This window comes from Garra rufa, chromosome 7, assembly GCF_049309525.1.
Source record: "Garra rufa chromosome 7, GarRuf1.0, whole genome shotgun sequence".
Classification (NCBI taxonomy): Eukaryota; Metazoa; Chordata; class Actinopteri; order Cypriniformes; family Cyprinidae; genus Garra; species Garra rufa.
In genome coordinates this window covers 30,112,465-30,129,917 of record NC_133367.1, presented here as the reverse complement: position 1 = coordinate 30,129,917, position 17,453 = coordinate 30,112,465, and the positions used below count along the sequence as shown (strand labels likewise).

General features: G+C 34.9%; 1 protein-coding gene across 1 annotated transcript in view; it reads left to right on the top strand.

Moving 5' to 3' along the window:
* Positions 1-17,453, top strand: part of ell (elongation factor RNA polymerase II) — a 60,625-nt gene that overhangs the window by 38,049 nt on the left and 5,123 nt on the right. The window contains exons 5-11 of the mRNA XM_073843662.1: positions 3,911-4,074; positions 8,204-8,445; positions 8,853-8,977; positions 12,079-12,193; positions 12,495-13,035; positions 17,001-17,067; positions 17,213-17,384. Coding sequence (XP_073699763.1) covers positions 3,911-4,074; positions 8,204-8,445; positions 8,853-8,977; positions 12,079-12,193; positions 12,495-13,035; positions 17,001-17,067; positions 17,213-17,384 — 1,426 coding nt within the window. The remainder of the gene's footprint in view (positions 1-3,910; positions 4,075-8,203; positions 8,446-8,852; positions 8,978-12,078; positions 12,194-12,494; positions 13,036-17,000; positions 17,068-17,212; positions 17,385-17,453) is intronic.

Below are 17,453 nucleotides of genomic sequence, written 5' to 3'. Positions count from 1 at the left end.
CATTAAAAAAGCATACCTAATTAATTGAAATCATGAGATTTACACAATTTACCAGTAATTTATTTCATTTTTAAGAAAATAGTATTTTTAAGTCCTATTCATAGAAATACTTAAAATTTTTCGTCTCAGTTCAGTTTTATTTTGACAATTCGATGGTTTTATAAATTTTGCAATTTAGATTACATTTTCATTAAATTTGTATTTTTTTTTTCTGGTAGATTTTCCTTAAAAATAATGTTTTAATAATTGTAGAAGTAGTAGGTTAAGTAATATATTTCTGTAAGGTAAACCAAACATTTATTTTGACGGGTTGCTGTGAAGACCCTAAAGTTTGTATGATATTACTATAGGTTTTTCTCACAAGAAATGTTAAAATGCTCATGAAGTGACTCTCAAAGCAGTTCAAGAGATTCTTTGTGTTCATCTACACTCTTAAAAATAAAGGTGCTTCACGATGCCGTAGAAGAACCTTTTTTGTCTAAATGGTTCCATAAAGAACCTTAAACATCTAAAGAACCTTTCTGTTTCACAAAAGGTTCTTTGTGGTGAAAGAAGGTTCTTCAGATTCTAAAAAGGTTAGAGAGATGGTTCTTTAAATAACCTTTGACTGAATGGTTCTTTGTGGAGCCAAAAATGGTTCCTCTGTGGCATCGCTTGAAGAACCATTTAAAGCACCTGTATTTTAAGAGGCAGAGTATGAATGTAGTAAACGAAACTTTAATAAGTAGAGTTTTACCGTTTTGAAATCCATTCAGCCGTTCTCCTGTTCTGGCGATATCACTTTTAGCATAGCTTAGCATAAATCATTGAATCCTATGAGACCAGTAGCATCGCATTCAAAAATGACCAACGAGTTTCCATATTTGTCCTATTTAAAACTGGACTCTTCTGTAGTTATATCATGTACTAAGACCGGCGGAAAATGTAAAGCTGCTATTTTCTAGGTGCAGTAATATCACGCAGCACCTGAAGTTTGGTCACAATTTCAAAAAGCTGGTCACATTGGAAGTTACCCAGCTGGGAACTAATTTCGGGCGCTGCGTGATATTACTGCGCCTGCTGCGTCCTTATTACAGCAGCAAACTTCCTTGACTATTACGCCGGAATGGAAGTGTAGTTCCTAATCTTATCGGCCTAGAAAATTGCAGCTTTACATTTTCTGCCGGTCTTAGTACACGATATAACTACAGAAGAGTCAAGTTTTAAATAAAACAAATATCGAAGATATTTAGAATCCAGAAAATTAATGAAAAACTGATTTTGGTAAAAATTACACTGAATTTGGGAAAGGAAAACAAAAAAACAATTTATATGGCCTTAATTTAATTTTTATTAAACTTGTAATAAATTGATGTTAAATTGTGTAAGTTTCTTGATTTCAATTATTTAGACATGGTTTTTGACTAAGAAAATTTCATTTACCATTAAAACAGTCCAGAAAAATGAAAACGGATAAACAGAATCAAAATTAAAAGGGGGAAAAAAAAGAATTTGGAAAAAAATAGAATGGAATTTGAAAGAAGATAAATAAACTGGATTTCATAGGGCCCTATTGAAGAAATCATTGAATTTTTAGAAATTTATAAATATTTTTTTATAATATTAGATTATATGAATAATCTTTTAAACAATTTAAAAAAAAAATGTTTTTAATAAGTCTTTTATGCTCACCAAGGCTGCATTTGATCATAAATATAATATATAGTAAAAACAGTAATATTTTTAAAGTTATTGTTACACATTAATACTCTTTTCTATTTGAATATATTTTATAATCTTATTCCTGTGATGCAAAGCTGAATTTTCAGCATCATTACTCCAGTCTTTAATGTCACATGATCCTTCAGAAATCATTCTTATATGCTGATTTTCTTTTACTACTTCCCCTTTTTTTTTTTTTATCAATTTTATTTCTTCTTAAAAATGTTGAAAACATTTGTATTGCTTAAAATATTTTGGAAAACGTAATTAATTTTTTCAGGATTCTTTGGTTAATAAAGTTTAAAAGATCATTTATTTAAATTTAGTTTTTTTTTTTTTGTAATAGTAGAAATATTTTTGTCACTTTTGGTCAGTTTATTGCATCCTTTCTGAACAAGTATTAATTTTCTAAAAAAGGATTTTTTATTAGCCTTACTAACGCTAAAATTTTGAATGATAATGTAAATTTATACACTACAGTTTATACAGTTTATCTCTACTGTTTCCATAATTTAAAAAACATTTATTTTTCTTCACTTTTCATTTTTATAATTATTTATTTATTTATTTATTTATTTATTATTATTATTATTATTATTATTATTATTATTTTATACATTTTATATGTATACTCTGGACCACAAAACCTTTAAGTAGCACAATTTTAGCAATAGCTAAAATACATTGTATGGGTCAAATTATTCATTTCTTTTTTTCTTTTTCTTTTTTTTTAATCAAAAATCGTTAGGATATTAAGTAAAGGTCATGTACCATTAAGATATTTTGTAAATTTCCTACCGTAAATATATCGAAACTATATTATTGTTTCGTAATATGCATTGCTAAGAACTTCCTTTGGACAACTTTAAAGGCGATTTTCTCAATATTTAGATTTTTTGTTTTTGTTTTGTTTTTCAAATAACTTAATGGTTTTTGGGGGGCACAAATGGGTCCTAATGATCCGTTTGTGCTTTTTTGTATAAAAGAAAATCCAAAAAAACGTGACGTTTGAATCTTCTTCTTTTTTGGTTGAGCACAGTGATTTTACATTTTGTTGGACTATATTGAATTACAAAATGTATTTTAATCAGTATTACTAACATTCACAACTAGGGATGTGCACGAGTACTCGATTAATCGATTAATCGAACCCATCAGCGACGATCGAGCATGAAAATGACGATCGATTGGCTCTAAAAATGCATTTTTTAAATTTAAACTACTTTCATTCTTTCTGATTGGTTATGCTGGTATTTGGGCGGTAGTCTGATATTTGATTGGTTACGGCTGTGAGAAGTTACGGTCTAGAGACAAACCGGAGCACAGAGCGAAAATGGCTTCTAAAGTGTGCAGGGCTTCAGTTGCCGTTGTTTTAAAGTAACGGGAGAAGCTCATCCACTACTTTATGATTGGCACGTAGTTCAAGCTCACATGCATTTTGTGTAGATTTACATATTTATGTATCTAGGCTATGTGATTAATTTTATATACAATGCGTCATGTAGAAAAAGCGCTTCAGCTTCACCTCATGCTGTTATTTCTTTTAAATGTATACTGTGATGCAAACGCCCCGCCCCTTGCTTAAACTCCACCCCCGATTAATCGAGTAACTCGTTTCTCAAAACTGTGGATTACTCGAAATGAAATATGAGCAGAAATGCCCATACCTATTCACAACACAGTAAACCTTCATTAAGTGGTCTAAATGTATCAATTGTGCCTCCCCTAGAAATTCACCAGCTTCAGCAAAACATTTCACAACAATTACTGTCAGAATTCAGATCGTCTGCTGAAAGCAAGTGTTATTATGCCTATTCTGTGACTTTTTCTACAATTAAAATCTTGTTTCTTAGTCTCAAGAAACAAGACTGCTGATCCTAAACCATCTAAGTTACACATAACTTCCTTCAGACTAGTTAAGAAAACCTGTCAGCTTTCTATTTCACGAATATGTTGTTTTGCACTGATATAGTGGGAAAACACTATGTGCCTTGACTGTGATCAGATGTTTTGACTCCCAGTACTGCTAGGCTCAGAGCAAACAGCTCAAAGTGGAAGTGGATGAGCCGCTCGTAAGAAACCTCTCTACAGGTGTTGAACTTTAAGGACGCCCATCCGACCACCTGGGCTGTAAATGAGCCATCGCGACACATTTGTGGTGAGGAGGTGGTGTATTTGCAGTGTCTGACAGGCTTTGGTCTCTGTCCAGTGAAGGGAGCATACAGCTGGACTGCCTGGGAGGGATCCAGGACAAAATCACGGTGTGTGCCACGGACGACTCCTACCAGAAAGCCAGGCAAAGCATGGCTCAGGCCGAGGAGGAAACCCGCAGCCGTGGAGCCATCGTCATCAAGCCCGGCGGGAGATACGTGGGTAGGTTTGGCGACCGCTGCTTGAACGGAAGAGCCTCGTTTTGGCCGTCGGCTGGTCAGAATCTGATCTGTTTACAGTCGTGCGCGTAGACAGGTGGAAGGGGGGCGATTAGAGCCGCTTCGTCTCCACATGTCTGGAGCTGCAGCGTTGCTACATAATTTATGAAGCTGTCTGTTACGGTGCTCACTGATGAGACTGCTGAAAATATTATACGGGGAGCTCTAACTCTCACAAAACTATCATTACCAAACACCAAAAACATTTAATGACCAAAGTCAATCAGCTAAATACATTCCCACTGATCTGCAGTGCGAAGTCACGACACAGGCTGTGCAACAAATACATTTTTTTCCCCCCTCAAAATCTATTTTGTATATATTTTATTAAGATTGTGTAATACCCAAGTCAGTGGTTCTCAAAGTGGGGTCCGTGGCGCACTTCCTGGGGGTCCGTGGAAAGTTTGCTACAAAATATAATCAAACCCGGAGAAAGTGCAGGGACCATTGTCATTACTCCCGCTTGTGAAACGTTAGACCAATGAGAATTCGGCTTTTACATTACGTCAATCTACGGTGACGCATTGCTGCCACACACTTATTTTTTTCCCACTCAGCTATGTCGTAATAACGAGATCTTTTCTCGTAAAAACTACATCTTTTCTCGTTAAAACGTCAATTTTCTAGTTAAAACGACATCTTTTTCTCGTAATAACGACATATGTCATAAAAACATCATCTGATGTTCCTGTTATAGATGATATGATTATATTATGTGAGGGAGCTAAGCGTTTGTCCGCGCTGCCTTCGCCACAGTCCTGACCTAAAGGAGGATGCACGCTGCTGGAGTTATATAGAAATAGACTGTTTTAATAATTTTAATGTAATTGTTTCAATTGTAGCGGCTTGTTTATTAGGATTAATCTCCATACTAATCTGCCCTCAGACCCAGAGGATTTAAGATGATCAGATCAAAACTGTTATTTTTGACTCTGAGCTTGGAATATTATTTGGATGAAAGTTTGATTTTACAGAAAATGTAGGCCTAAATAGTATTTCAATTTTCTGTAAAATCTAACTTTCATCCAAATAATATTCCAAGCTCAGAGTCGATTGTTCAGAAATAACAGTTTTGATCTGATCATCTTAAATCCTCTGGGTCTGAGGGCAGATTGGAGATTGATCCTAATAAACATGCCGCTACAATTGAAACCATTACATTCAAATTATTAAAGTGTATTTCTATATAACTCCAGCAACGTGCATCCTCCTCTATGTCAGGACTGTGGCGAAGGCAGCGCAGACAAACGCTTAGCTCGCTCACATAATATAATCATATCATCTATAACAGGAATATCAGATCATTTTTATGACATAATATGTCGTTATTACGAGAAAAAGATGTCGTTTTCACGAGAAAAGATGTCGTTATAACCACATAGCTAAGTGTGGAAAAAAAAAATGTGTGTGGCAGCAATGCATCACCGTATCAATCTGCCAAAACATTTCCCTCAGACTTTAACTTCACGTCTCCATTTAATGAATGAAAGACAATTAAACCGGCGCATTATTTTCAGCACTCCCCCCGTTTTAATTGTGGGCCAGTAGAAACTTTGTTGTTACATTACGTCAAAGCACTATAAAAACGCTAACCTAACGTTACTAGGCTAGAATCCACAATGGATAAATATTTAAGGTCAAGTATTGATAATCCCAAATTGGTGCATTGTCATTGTATTTTATATCTGAGCACTATACTTATCCTTAGCAAACATCTTTTGCACTATTTTCATTGTGTTCCAATGTTTCTGCAGTGTTAATTGTTAAACTGGGTAAACATACTCTCTTTTTTTTGCCTGTTACTGCATTGGTGCATTGTCATTGTATTTTATATTTTAGCACTATACTATCCTTATCAAAAATCCTTTTGCACTATATTCACTGTGTTGCTGCAGGGTTAATTTTTACTTGTCCCCCACCCCACCCCACACACACACCTGTTAAACATATATTTTCCTAACACATGAAGTCATTCCAAAAAAGTTTGATTCTCTCTGTTTATTGCCTGTTATTGCATCAGTGCATTTTCATTGCATTTTAGGACTATACCTATAAAAGCCTTTTGCACTATTTACATTGTGTTCCACTGTGTTCTTGCAGTTAATTTTTACTTGCTCAACCCTTTCCCATCGTTCTCTCTCTCTCTCTCACACACACACACACACACACACACACACACACATTTTAGCTATTACATTTGTGTTGCGGTTATGAGGGGGTGGGGTCCTTGGAATTTTTTCTGCCCTATGAGGGGTCCCTATCTCCAGATAGTTTGAGAACCCTTGACCTAAGTAACCCAAATTTATTCAGACACCTTTAACATTTCTTGCATTATCACAGTTTATTTGCTAAAGTTTAGAAAATGGTAATAAAAGAGCTCGAGTTAAACTGTGTCTGAACAAATTCATCTTGATAATGACTGATGACTTTGATTAAAAAGGTATGTAACAAGACATGGTCAGGTCAAAGTGTACATTTTTTTTATTTATTTTTTTTATTAATTTTACTGGTAGTCCACTGTATGAAGAATTTTTCGGTTATTATGTCACAGTGTAGTTATTTTTTAATAATCATACATTTATAAAATTTTTAAATATATAATTAGATACATAACATTTACAATAATACAATTGTAATTTATTTTATTTAATTTTTAATTTATTAGTGTCTAAATATTAAATTATTAATTAATATTAAGTGTTTTTCCTCAAATCTTAATATATTTTATTAATAATTATGTATTTAAATTTGAACAATACTGAACTTATTTAAAATAATAAAATTATTTTAATAATAATAATAATAATTGATAAGTTACATAAGTTATGTTTTATATTTAAAAAATATAAATAATATTAAATGTTTTTTCCTCAGATCTTAATACATTTATATATATATATATATATATATATATATATATATATATATATACATACATACATATACTATTGACCAGTATACATTTAGATTATGTAAGTTTGGTATTATACATTTAAAATAATTATACTTGTGTATTTTATACATTTATTCATAAATTATATCATTTATATATTTTAAATATACAAATATTAAAGTTTTTTTTATTGTATATTAGTTAGATTGCATAAAACGTAACTTTACATTATATTAAATATAATGTAAAATAATGCATTGTATTTAATTTATTTTATGTATGACCATTATATTTATAAATTGCATAATGTATAATGTATTTAATAAAAAAAAAAAAAAACTTTTTTTTTTTGTGGCCCTAATCTTTTTTGGTCCAAATAAACAAATTATAAATATAATTTTATTTCAAACAAAAATATATAATTTACATTTTAGATGATACAATTATAATTTGATTAATTTATTAAAAACTAACAATCTTCTTTCTAATATAAATTGTCATTTATATATTTGAACTATTTATTATTTTAAACTTGGGCCAAACACACATTTCTTACATATAATTTATGTAATTTATATATTTAAAATAAAACAGTTTATAATTAGTATTTAATGTAGTATTTTAATTTTTAATCTATAATCAATTTTAAATAATATATATTATATATGTAATTAGTTTATAAATTACAAATTAAATTGATATAATTGAAATATTTCTTTAGTTTAATAATAATTTTAATAGTAATTTTAGTTTAACACTGCTAAATGTGGCCCAAAATTATTTTTTATTCTCAAATTAATTACAATTTTATTTTCGAATAAATAAATACATTTTATATAATTTATTTATTTCTAATAAATAAATACATATTCTACATTTTATATAAAATTTTATGAAATTTAATTTTACAAAGCCGTTTGCTCTGCACTCTTTTGTCACTTAAGATTATATTTTGGTGTGTCAATTTATCAGATTTTTTATTTACTATGAAATATTTAGTCAAAAGAAAACGTATAGTACTAATTAAACATTTAACATTTGTTTTATTAGTTATTATTGTAAATCCATAGTCATTTTTGCCAAATGTTTCAGTTACTGAAATTTAAAAATTGACTACACATGCGAAATATACTTGTCTGTTCTTTTAACATTTAATTTTTTCCCTCCCTTGTCTGGTCAGGTAAGCGGGTACAAATCCGGAAGCCGATAACGACCGTATCGGACGTGGCGCCGTCACGACGGACCTCGCGGCCGGTCATCATCTCCAGCAGTCAGAAGAAGAGTCCGCCTCGGCCGCTGAGGGAACGGCTGGTGCATTTACTGGCCCTAAAACCCTACCGCAAACCCGAACTTCTGGTGCGGCTCACGAAGGACGGCCTGTCTCCTCAGGACAAGGAGACGCTGGACAGCCTCCTGCAACAGGTTCATAACCAGTGCTAATAACACTGAATGATAACTGTATTCAGTTACTGTAAATATAGCACAAGTAATGTGCTACTCTGTCCATAGCCAATGCAGCCAACAACTCTTTTTTTTTTTTTTGGTTTATGGCTCATTTAGTTTGTTTGACCCGTTCAAAATCATGTTTTTGAACTCTACTTAGACATAATGGCTCAACCTAGACACATGTCACTACGCAGACAAACAAGCTTAGCCCTGCGTAAAGCCAGAGCATATAACACACAGGCTGTCAGCATGCCGTTGTACTGTTGTTTGTTTTTCTGCGCTGGTGTTGAAACGCAGCGCTTGTACTCTTATTTTTAGAAAGCCAAAGACTTAAGCCTCTTGTTTTATTGTGTTTTTTTTTTTTTCTCTCTGTACGGGTGTAGGTGGCTAACCTGAATAGTAAGGACAACACCTTCACATTGAAGGATTGTTTGTTTAAGGAAGTTCAGAAGGACTGGCCTGGTTATACTGAGGTGGACCAGCAGATTCTGAAGAGAATTCTTGTACGGTAAGGTGTTTTTTTTTTTTGTTTTGTTTTTTGGAATTTGTTTAATAGTGTTTATGATTATTATTTTAAGTGATTTAAATTTTATTAAAGTTATTTTGAGTCCCGCTATTGATGTAGATTTTTTTACTTTACATTTATTTTATGTAACTAGGTGGCGTATTCTTTTCCGTTTGGTTTTAACTTTATGCAACTAGGTACTGTTTTTAATTTATTTATTTATTTTAATGATTTTATTTTGACTCCTACTTATTTTGTGTTCTTTTCCCATTGGTATTAATTTCATTTACCTAGGTAATTTATTTTTAAGTTATTTATTTATTTTTATTTGTTTTTATGTTTTGTTATTTATTTTATTTTATTTTTACTTAATGCAACTACTTTTATTTTTTTTATTAAAATATTTGTTTTATTTTATTTTATCTCCTTATGTATTTATTTCTCCTTGGTATTAATTTTATTTAAACAGGTAGTGTATTTTTTTTATTTATTTGTTTATGTGTTATTTTCATTTTATTTTGACTCCTACGCCTTATGTATTTATTTTTTTTCCTTGGTGTTAACTTTTTGGAACTAAGAAATGTTGTTTTAAATCAAATAAATAAATAAATAAATAAAATGAAATATAAAATTTTTTTTTTTTTTTTGACTACTCCATGTATTCTTTTTCTTATTGGTAGTAATTTTATTTAACAAGGTAGTGAATTTTTAGGTGATTTTTATTTTATTTTGACTCTTACTCCTGATGTACTCTTTTCCTCTCGGTACTAACTTTATGCAAGTAGGTGTTTTTTTTTTTTCAGTGATTTTTATTTTAATTTATTTTATTTTATTTTGGTATTTTATTTTTTATTATTTTAAAGAATTTAAATGTAATTTTGTTTTAAATTATTTTATTTTCAGTGATTTTTAGATTTTTATTTGACTCCCACTACTGATGAATATATACATGTACTTTTTTTTTTTTTTACTTTTTTATGTAACTAGCTGGTGTTTTTCTTTTTTCCTTTTCTTTTATTTTGAGGACGACTCCTGATGTATTCTTTTCCCCTTGGTATTAACTTTATGCAACTAGGTACTGTTTTTTTATTTTTTATTTTAATGATTTTATTTTATTTTGACTCCTCCTTATTTTGTATTCTTTTCCCCTTGGTATTAATTTTATTTACCTAGGTAGTTTATTTTTAAGTGATTTATTTATTTATTTTTATTTGTTTATATATTTTATTTTAGTTTTTATTTTATTGACTCCTACTCCTGATGTACTTCTTTCCTCTTGGTATTGACTTTTTGCAACTAGGTGGTGTTTTTTCCCCAATGATTTTTATTTAATTTATTTTATTTTGGTAATTTATTTAAGTTATTTATTTATTTTTATTTGTTTCTATTTATTTTGTGTTTTTTTTAGTTTTTTATTTTAGTTTTTTTTACTCCTCCTCCTTGGTGTATTCTTTTCCTCTTTTTAACTTATTTTATGGGATTTTATTTTATTTTATTTATTTATTTTATCTTATCTTATTTTGACTCGTACTCCTGATGTACTCCTTTCCTCTTGGTTTTAACTTTATGCAACTAGGTAGTATTTTTTTTTTTTTTTTTTTTTTTTATTGTTTTGACCTCTTGATTGTATTTTTTTTTTTTCTCTCGGTATTAACTTATTTTGTGATTTTTATTCTTTTTCTTTTCATAATTAACTTTATGCAATAAGGTGGTGTTGTTTTTTTTCTAGGGGTATATTTAAGTGACTCAATTTTTAGGGTTTTTTTTTTTTTTTTTTTTTTTCATTTCTGGTGGTGTTTTTTTTTCTGTGTGCTTGTTTGGTGCTTTTTTATTTTAAGTGATTAAAGTGAGGGTTTTATTTTGACTCTCACACCCAGTTTATTTATACATGTACATTGTGAAGTTTAATATTTGGTGTATTACCAAATAAAGGTAGTATTTCAAACTGGAATTGCACCAATAGTAGGTGTATATGTTATACACCAATCTACAATCTTCAATGCAAAAGTCATTTAAAAAAAATGAAAAGTGATTTGAGTATTCATTCCCTGCCATGCAGTAGTGTTTTGCATAACCAAATTGATATCATTTGGTGTATTCCTATTGGTATTTTGCACACCAGTTGGTCAAAACACTTTCAAAAACCTTTATCTGCCCAGTCCAGCTGCGTTCACCCTTGTTCTCCGAGCCCTCTTTGGCTCTACATGGAGAAGTCTGGGTTCCCATGAACTGCCGGCGGAAGACTGGCCCCTGGAAGCTAAATTTAGAGAGGCCATGCTGTGCGCTAGACTGGCGAGAACATGGTGTTGTGATATCCGTTCAAAACAAAATGGAAATATTTGCCAGAAACGCTCAGGTGGAACACACTCCACACGCTTGCACTTTGAAACCTGGTGGCGACGCTTATCAGCTGATGGGCCTTTTTACGTGCGCTCACCCGCCCCTCACTCAAGCAACCATCCACTTTCCCATCTGGTCGTGGACACCAGGCTGTCACGCAAGAGCCGTCGGGAGGTTAGTGATGCAACCTTATTCCAGCACATGCTGATCCATGTGTGTGGGTGGCACGGGTCCAAGGTCCGGCCGTGCATGGGCACACGCAGTTCGATGGAGATCGTAGCGACTCATGCCTCCTACTCTCAGGCATAGTCCCCTGTCAGTGTACCCTCGATGAAGGCGGGGTTTGCTTTTGGGATGCATTGGACCATGTCATACTGCCCCCTGTTGACATACAAACCTCAAGCAGCATTGTAAACTTGCAAAATGTACAAGATTTGTGGTTCAAAAGTATATCAATTTTCTTTTCTTTTTTTTAGAAAATGGTAGATCGTTTCACTAGATAAGATCCTTATTTCTCGGCTGGAATCGTGTAGAGCCCTTTTAAGCTGCATTTAAACTGCAATTTGGACTTTCAACCCGTTGATCCCCATTGAAGTCCACTATATAAACTAAAATTCTGGAATGTTTTCTCAAACCACTTGCAAACCAATTAATGCTCCTACGTTTGCAGCACTTTTCTAGATTAGTCAGGTCTTTTGCATCTCACTCAAGCAGTTCCTTGGCTCTTTTAAAACTGATGATTGTCTGTCTTTCCTTCTCCGCAGAAAACTGTGTAAGCCTCAGAGCAGTGTCCCTGTGCCTGTGCCTGTGCCTGTGCCTGTGCCTGTGGAGAGTCCGGTCAGCCCGCACAAAGAGCCGGCCAGCAGTTCGCCCTCTCAGGTCAGCCTTTTGCCCTTTTTAGACCCGTCAAAGCTGGTTATGATGGATCTGCTTGGATTATTTAAGGGTTAATCCTTTCCTGCTCCTACATTTCTTCATAATCTTTCATCGAAATGCTCTGCCTGTGACTTCATGGCAGACGTGACTAAGCCCTCTTTCGCGTACTAACAGAAGCAGTTTGCACGATTCATGAGCGCATGTTATTCTGAAGTTTTACGTAATCTTTGTGCAAAATATGATTCACTTTCTTTGCCTTAATATTTGACTCTTTTTATAAACCATCATTGCTCACATCCAACAGAAACGGCCTGCAGCAGAGTTCATCGATCCCCTGGCCAATAAGAAACCCAGGATATCGCATCTAGCCAGCAAGTCTACAGGGCTCATCAACGGCAAACTGAGCTCATCCAATGGGAAGGACTCATCTAGTTCTCAATCAGCAGAGACGTCGGCGAGCTCCCAGTTCCCTTCGCTGGAGATCCCTCGACCCTTCGACCCCCTTTCGGATGTCAGCAACGACTCCAACGGCCGAGACTGTGAAAGTCAGGAGTCGGCGGTGGCGGAGAGACTGAGTCAGCCCCCGTCGTTCGCCCCTCGCTCCAGGACACAAGAGGAAGGACTGGGCTCCACGTCCCCGGCACACACCAGCCTGGACGGGTCTCAGACCCAGAGCTCTCAACCCTCTCTCCATGGAAAGTCTAAGAAGAAGTCCAAAAAACACAAGGACAAAGACAAGTCCAAGGAGAAGGACAGGGACCGAGAGCGGGACATGAAGAAGGAGAGGAGAGTTGATGAAGATCAGAGGAAACCCTGTGACGTCACAACGAGCGATAGGAGCCCAGGTGCGGATCGCTTTCTCTGAATCATTTATGATGTCAAGGGTTATGGGGTCAGAAAGTACCTCAGAAGAGAACGGATTAACTTTTGTCCCACTTGAATCTAATTGGTTTCGATTAGATTGTTTTGATCTCTGATTTCAAGTATTAGGAAGTTTGTGTTTAGTTAACAGCTAAAAAACTAACCATTAAGTAAACAACCAACTTAGTTGCTAAATGAGGTTTAGTTAAATAGTCGTTCGAGCAGCCTACCAGTCAGATATGTGGTCCAAAAGCTGACGCATTTAGTTAGTCACTAGGGAGTTGTCTGAATGATTACTTGGCTAACGACTAACTAGTCGAGTACCCTAGTCCAAAAATCAGGCTAGTCGTTATGTGAGGATGATTACTTGAATATGAGTTCAGATAGTCCATCCCACCAATTAGTAACCCAAAACCCACTACAGTTGGTTAGTTAGCTGACTAATCATTCAGACAACCCACTAACTAGTTGATTCATCTTCCTTAATGACTAGGTTGGTTGTTGGAGTAATACTTGAGTAGCTCTTCAGACAGCCCACCACATCAACTAGCTGATTAGTAGTCTAACAACCAGCCTGAACTGTTAGTAAGGTCGGTTAGAATTAGTTGAATAGTCATTCAGACAACCTATTAAAGGGTTACTCCACCCCAAAATGAAAATTGTCTATAATCACTTACCGCCATGTCGTTCCAAACCCGTTAAAAGCTTTGTCTATCTTCGAAACACAATTTAACATATTTTGGATGGAAACCGGGAGCTTTGTGACTGTGCCATTGACTGCCAAGTAAATAACACTGAGAGCCCAGAAAAGTATGAAAGACGTCGTCAAAATAGTCCATCTGCCGCCAGTGGTTTAACCGTAATTTTACGAAGTTACTCTTTTGACGACGTCTTTTATACTTTTCTGGGCCTTGGCAGTGTTATTTACTTGGCAGTCAATGGGACAGTCACAAAGCTCCCGGTTTTGATTCAAAATATCTTAAATTGAGTTCCAAAGATGAACTGAGCTTTTACGGGTTTGGAACGACATGGAGGTAAATGATTAATGACACAATTTTAATTTTGGGGTGCAGTAACCCTTTATCCTTTGGATTGGAACAACAGACAAGTCAGTTTGCGAGGTCAGTTAGTTGAATAGTTGTTCAGACAGCCCACCACATCAACTAGATGATTAGTAGTCCAACAACCAGGCTAAACTGTTACAAGCTTTCGTTTAGAATTAGTTGAGAAGTTGTTCAGACAACCTGTTAACCTTTGGATTGGTAGTCTAACAACAGACCAATTGGTTTGTGAGGTCATTTTAGTTGCATAGTAGTTCAGACAGCCCACCACAACAACAAGCTGATTAGTAGTCCAACAACCAGACTAGATTGCAGATAAGGCCAGTTATTTGAATAGTTCAGACAGCCCACCACATCAACTAGCTGATTAATAGTACAACAGCCAGCCCTAACTGTTAGTAAGAATTAGTTGACTAGTCCTTCAGACAACCTATTAACTTTTGGATTGGTAGTCTAACAACAGACAAGTTTGTTTGTGATGTCAGTTGTTTTCAGACCCCCCACCACAACTAGCTGATTAGTAGTCCAACAAACAGCCTAAACTGTTAGTAAGGTTGGTCAGAATTAGTTGAGTATTCGTTCAGACAACCTAATAACCTTTGGATTGGTAGTCTAACAACAGATAAGTTGGTTTGAGATCAATTAGTTGAAAAGTTGTTTAAACAGCCCTCCACATCAACTAGCTGATTAGTAGTCCAACAAACAGCCTAAACTGTTAGTAAGGTTGGTCAGAATTAGTTCAATAGTCATTCAGTCCGTCAGAATTAGTTTAGTCATTCCTATAATAGTAAGATCGGTCGGAATTAGTTAAGTAGTCATTGATTTCAAAGGTTAAGAGGTTGTCTATGACTATTCAACTAATTCTGACCGACCTTACTAACAGTTTAGGCTGGTTGTTGGACTGCTAATCAGCTAGTTGATGTGGTGGGCTTTCTCGACTAATTGATCTCAAACTGACTTGTCTGTTGTTAGACTACCAATCCAAAGGTTAAGAGGCTGTGTAAGATCAATTAGTTAAATAGCTGTTCAGACAGCCCACCACAACTAGCTGATTAGTAGTCTAACAACCAGCCTAAACTGTTAGTAAGGTTGGTCAGGATTAGTTGAGTAATCGTTCAGGCAACCTAATAACCTTTGGATTGGCAGTCTAACAACAGATAAGTCTGTTTGAGATCAATTAGTTGAAAAGTTGTTCAGACAGCCCACCACATCAACTAGCTGATTAGTAGTCTAACAACCAGCCTAAACTGTTAGTAAGGTTGGTCAGGATTAGTTGAGTAATCGTTCAGACAACCTAATAATCTTTGGATTGGTAGTCTAACAACAGACAAGTCTGTGTTTGTTAGCTCAATTAGTTGAATAGTTGTTAAAACAGCCCACCACATCAACTAGCTGATTAGTAGTCCAACAACCAACCTAAACTGTTAGTAAGGTTGGTCATAATTAGTTAAACAGTCATTCAGACAACCTAATAACCTTTGGATTAGTAGTCTAACAACACAAAGCAGTTTGATGTCAACTAGTTGAATATTGGTTTGATTAGTAAGGTCAGTTGAGTAGCTATTCAGACAGTCCACAGACTAGTTGATTAGTAGTCTAAAATAGGGTTGTGCCGATAGACGATAGTATCGTGTATCGACGATAGTCAGAGATATCGCCTGTTGCTGATGCCTTTGACGATAGTTAGACGATTATTATTATTATCCGTCAACAAAGAACTTAACTTTAGCAATGCAGCACAGAGAGTCTGTTCTAGGATGCTTCAGAAACTTGCCGCGGTATAAACACACGCATAGAGAGGCCACCGCGCCTTAACGCACCTCGTGCAGTGAGAATGGGAGATTTACATCATACAGTACGGTGGTAGATTAACTGATTCTAAAGGGAGTGTTATATTATATTAGCATTGCAGTCATTAGGATAACAGAGGTAGTAAAACCTGGTTCAGGCTGAATTAATTACGATGTATCATAATCAGTCTGTATACAGTAAACATAAACATTCATCTCAGTAACGTCTATAGGCGTTAATTAGAATTACGATGCGATCAGATGGCGCTAAACATACGCACGTGAATTACACGCGCGTCACTTCTCCGCATTCAATATGAACTTAACTACAACATCACCTGATGACAACCTTCAGACATACAGCGGTAACATTATCGCAATATGACGGGTAAAGAAAGATTCATTCATTTACATTCTGGCACGCACATTTACAGCTCACTCACTGACGATAGCAGAGAATGAAACCGAAAGTAACTTGAACAACTCCGGCAGAACTGTAGTCAACGCTCTGTACACGCACAACTTAATCATATGCCAAAAGAAAGTCTACCTTTACAAAACGAATAAGGAATTTAGTACAGAGATAATTAATTAAATTAGCACGATAGTATCGTGTATCGGCGATCTCTCAGGCTGACGATAGGGCGATTTGAAAATTGAGCATATCGCCCAACACTAGTCTAAAAGCCAACCTATTGTGTTATATGAGGTCGATTAGTTAAATGGGTATTTGGACAGCCCTCCAGCTATTTTACTAGTAGTCCAACAATCGACAAACTTGCTTTTGTGAGATCAATTAGATGAATGGTCATTTAGGCAGCCAACCAACTAGTTGACTAGTGGTCCAACTGTTGACTTAATGAGGTAATTAAGCTGAATAGACATGTAGACCGCCCACCAGCAACTGACCTAGTCAGCCTGCCAAACCCACCAACTAGTCACTTTTAAAAATGTGTAGTTTTGAAAGCACCTCTTCAGCTTATGTTCCTAGCTAGTTTTTATCTCTCCAGGGTGGACTGACGTCACAGCACACTTTCCTTGTCCTTCAGTCTACAGGATAAAACTGTGTCCTTGAATTCACCTTATATTTCTCTTCAGGTCTGAACGGAACGTGCAACAGCTCCAGTATCCCTGCGTCTTCGTCGGAGACGGCAGACTATTTATTGTAAGCACCTCTTTGTACATTACACATTGCTCTTACCTTGCGTCAGGGTTTGTTAAAAAGTGCGTTATATAACCGCAAGAAAATAACATTAAACTTTTATGACGTTTATAAAATGATGATGTTTCTCGCTTGGTTTCCTCAACAGAAAGTACACAGTGATAAGCTCACAAGAGCAACGTCAGACTTACAAAAACGACTTCAACGCAGAGTACAGCGAGTACCGGGGCCTCCACTCACGGATAGAGGGCATCACCCGACAGTTCACTATACTCGACTCCGAGCTCAAACAACTCCAGCAAGGCACAGACAAGTATAAGGTACCTTCACTGAAAATGCGGTGCATCCATTCACATTTGATTCCTAATTTTTTATTAATATGCTGTCCT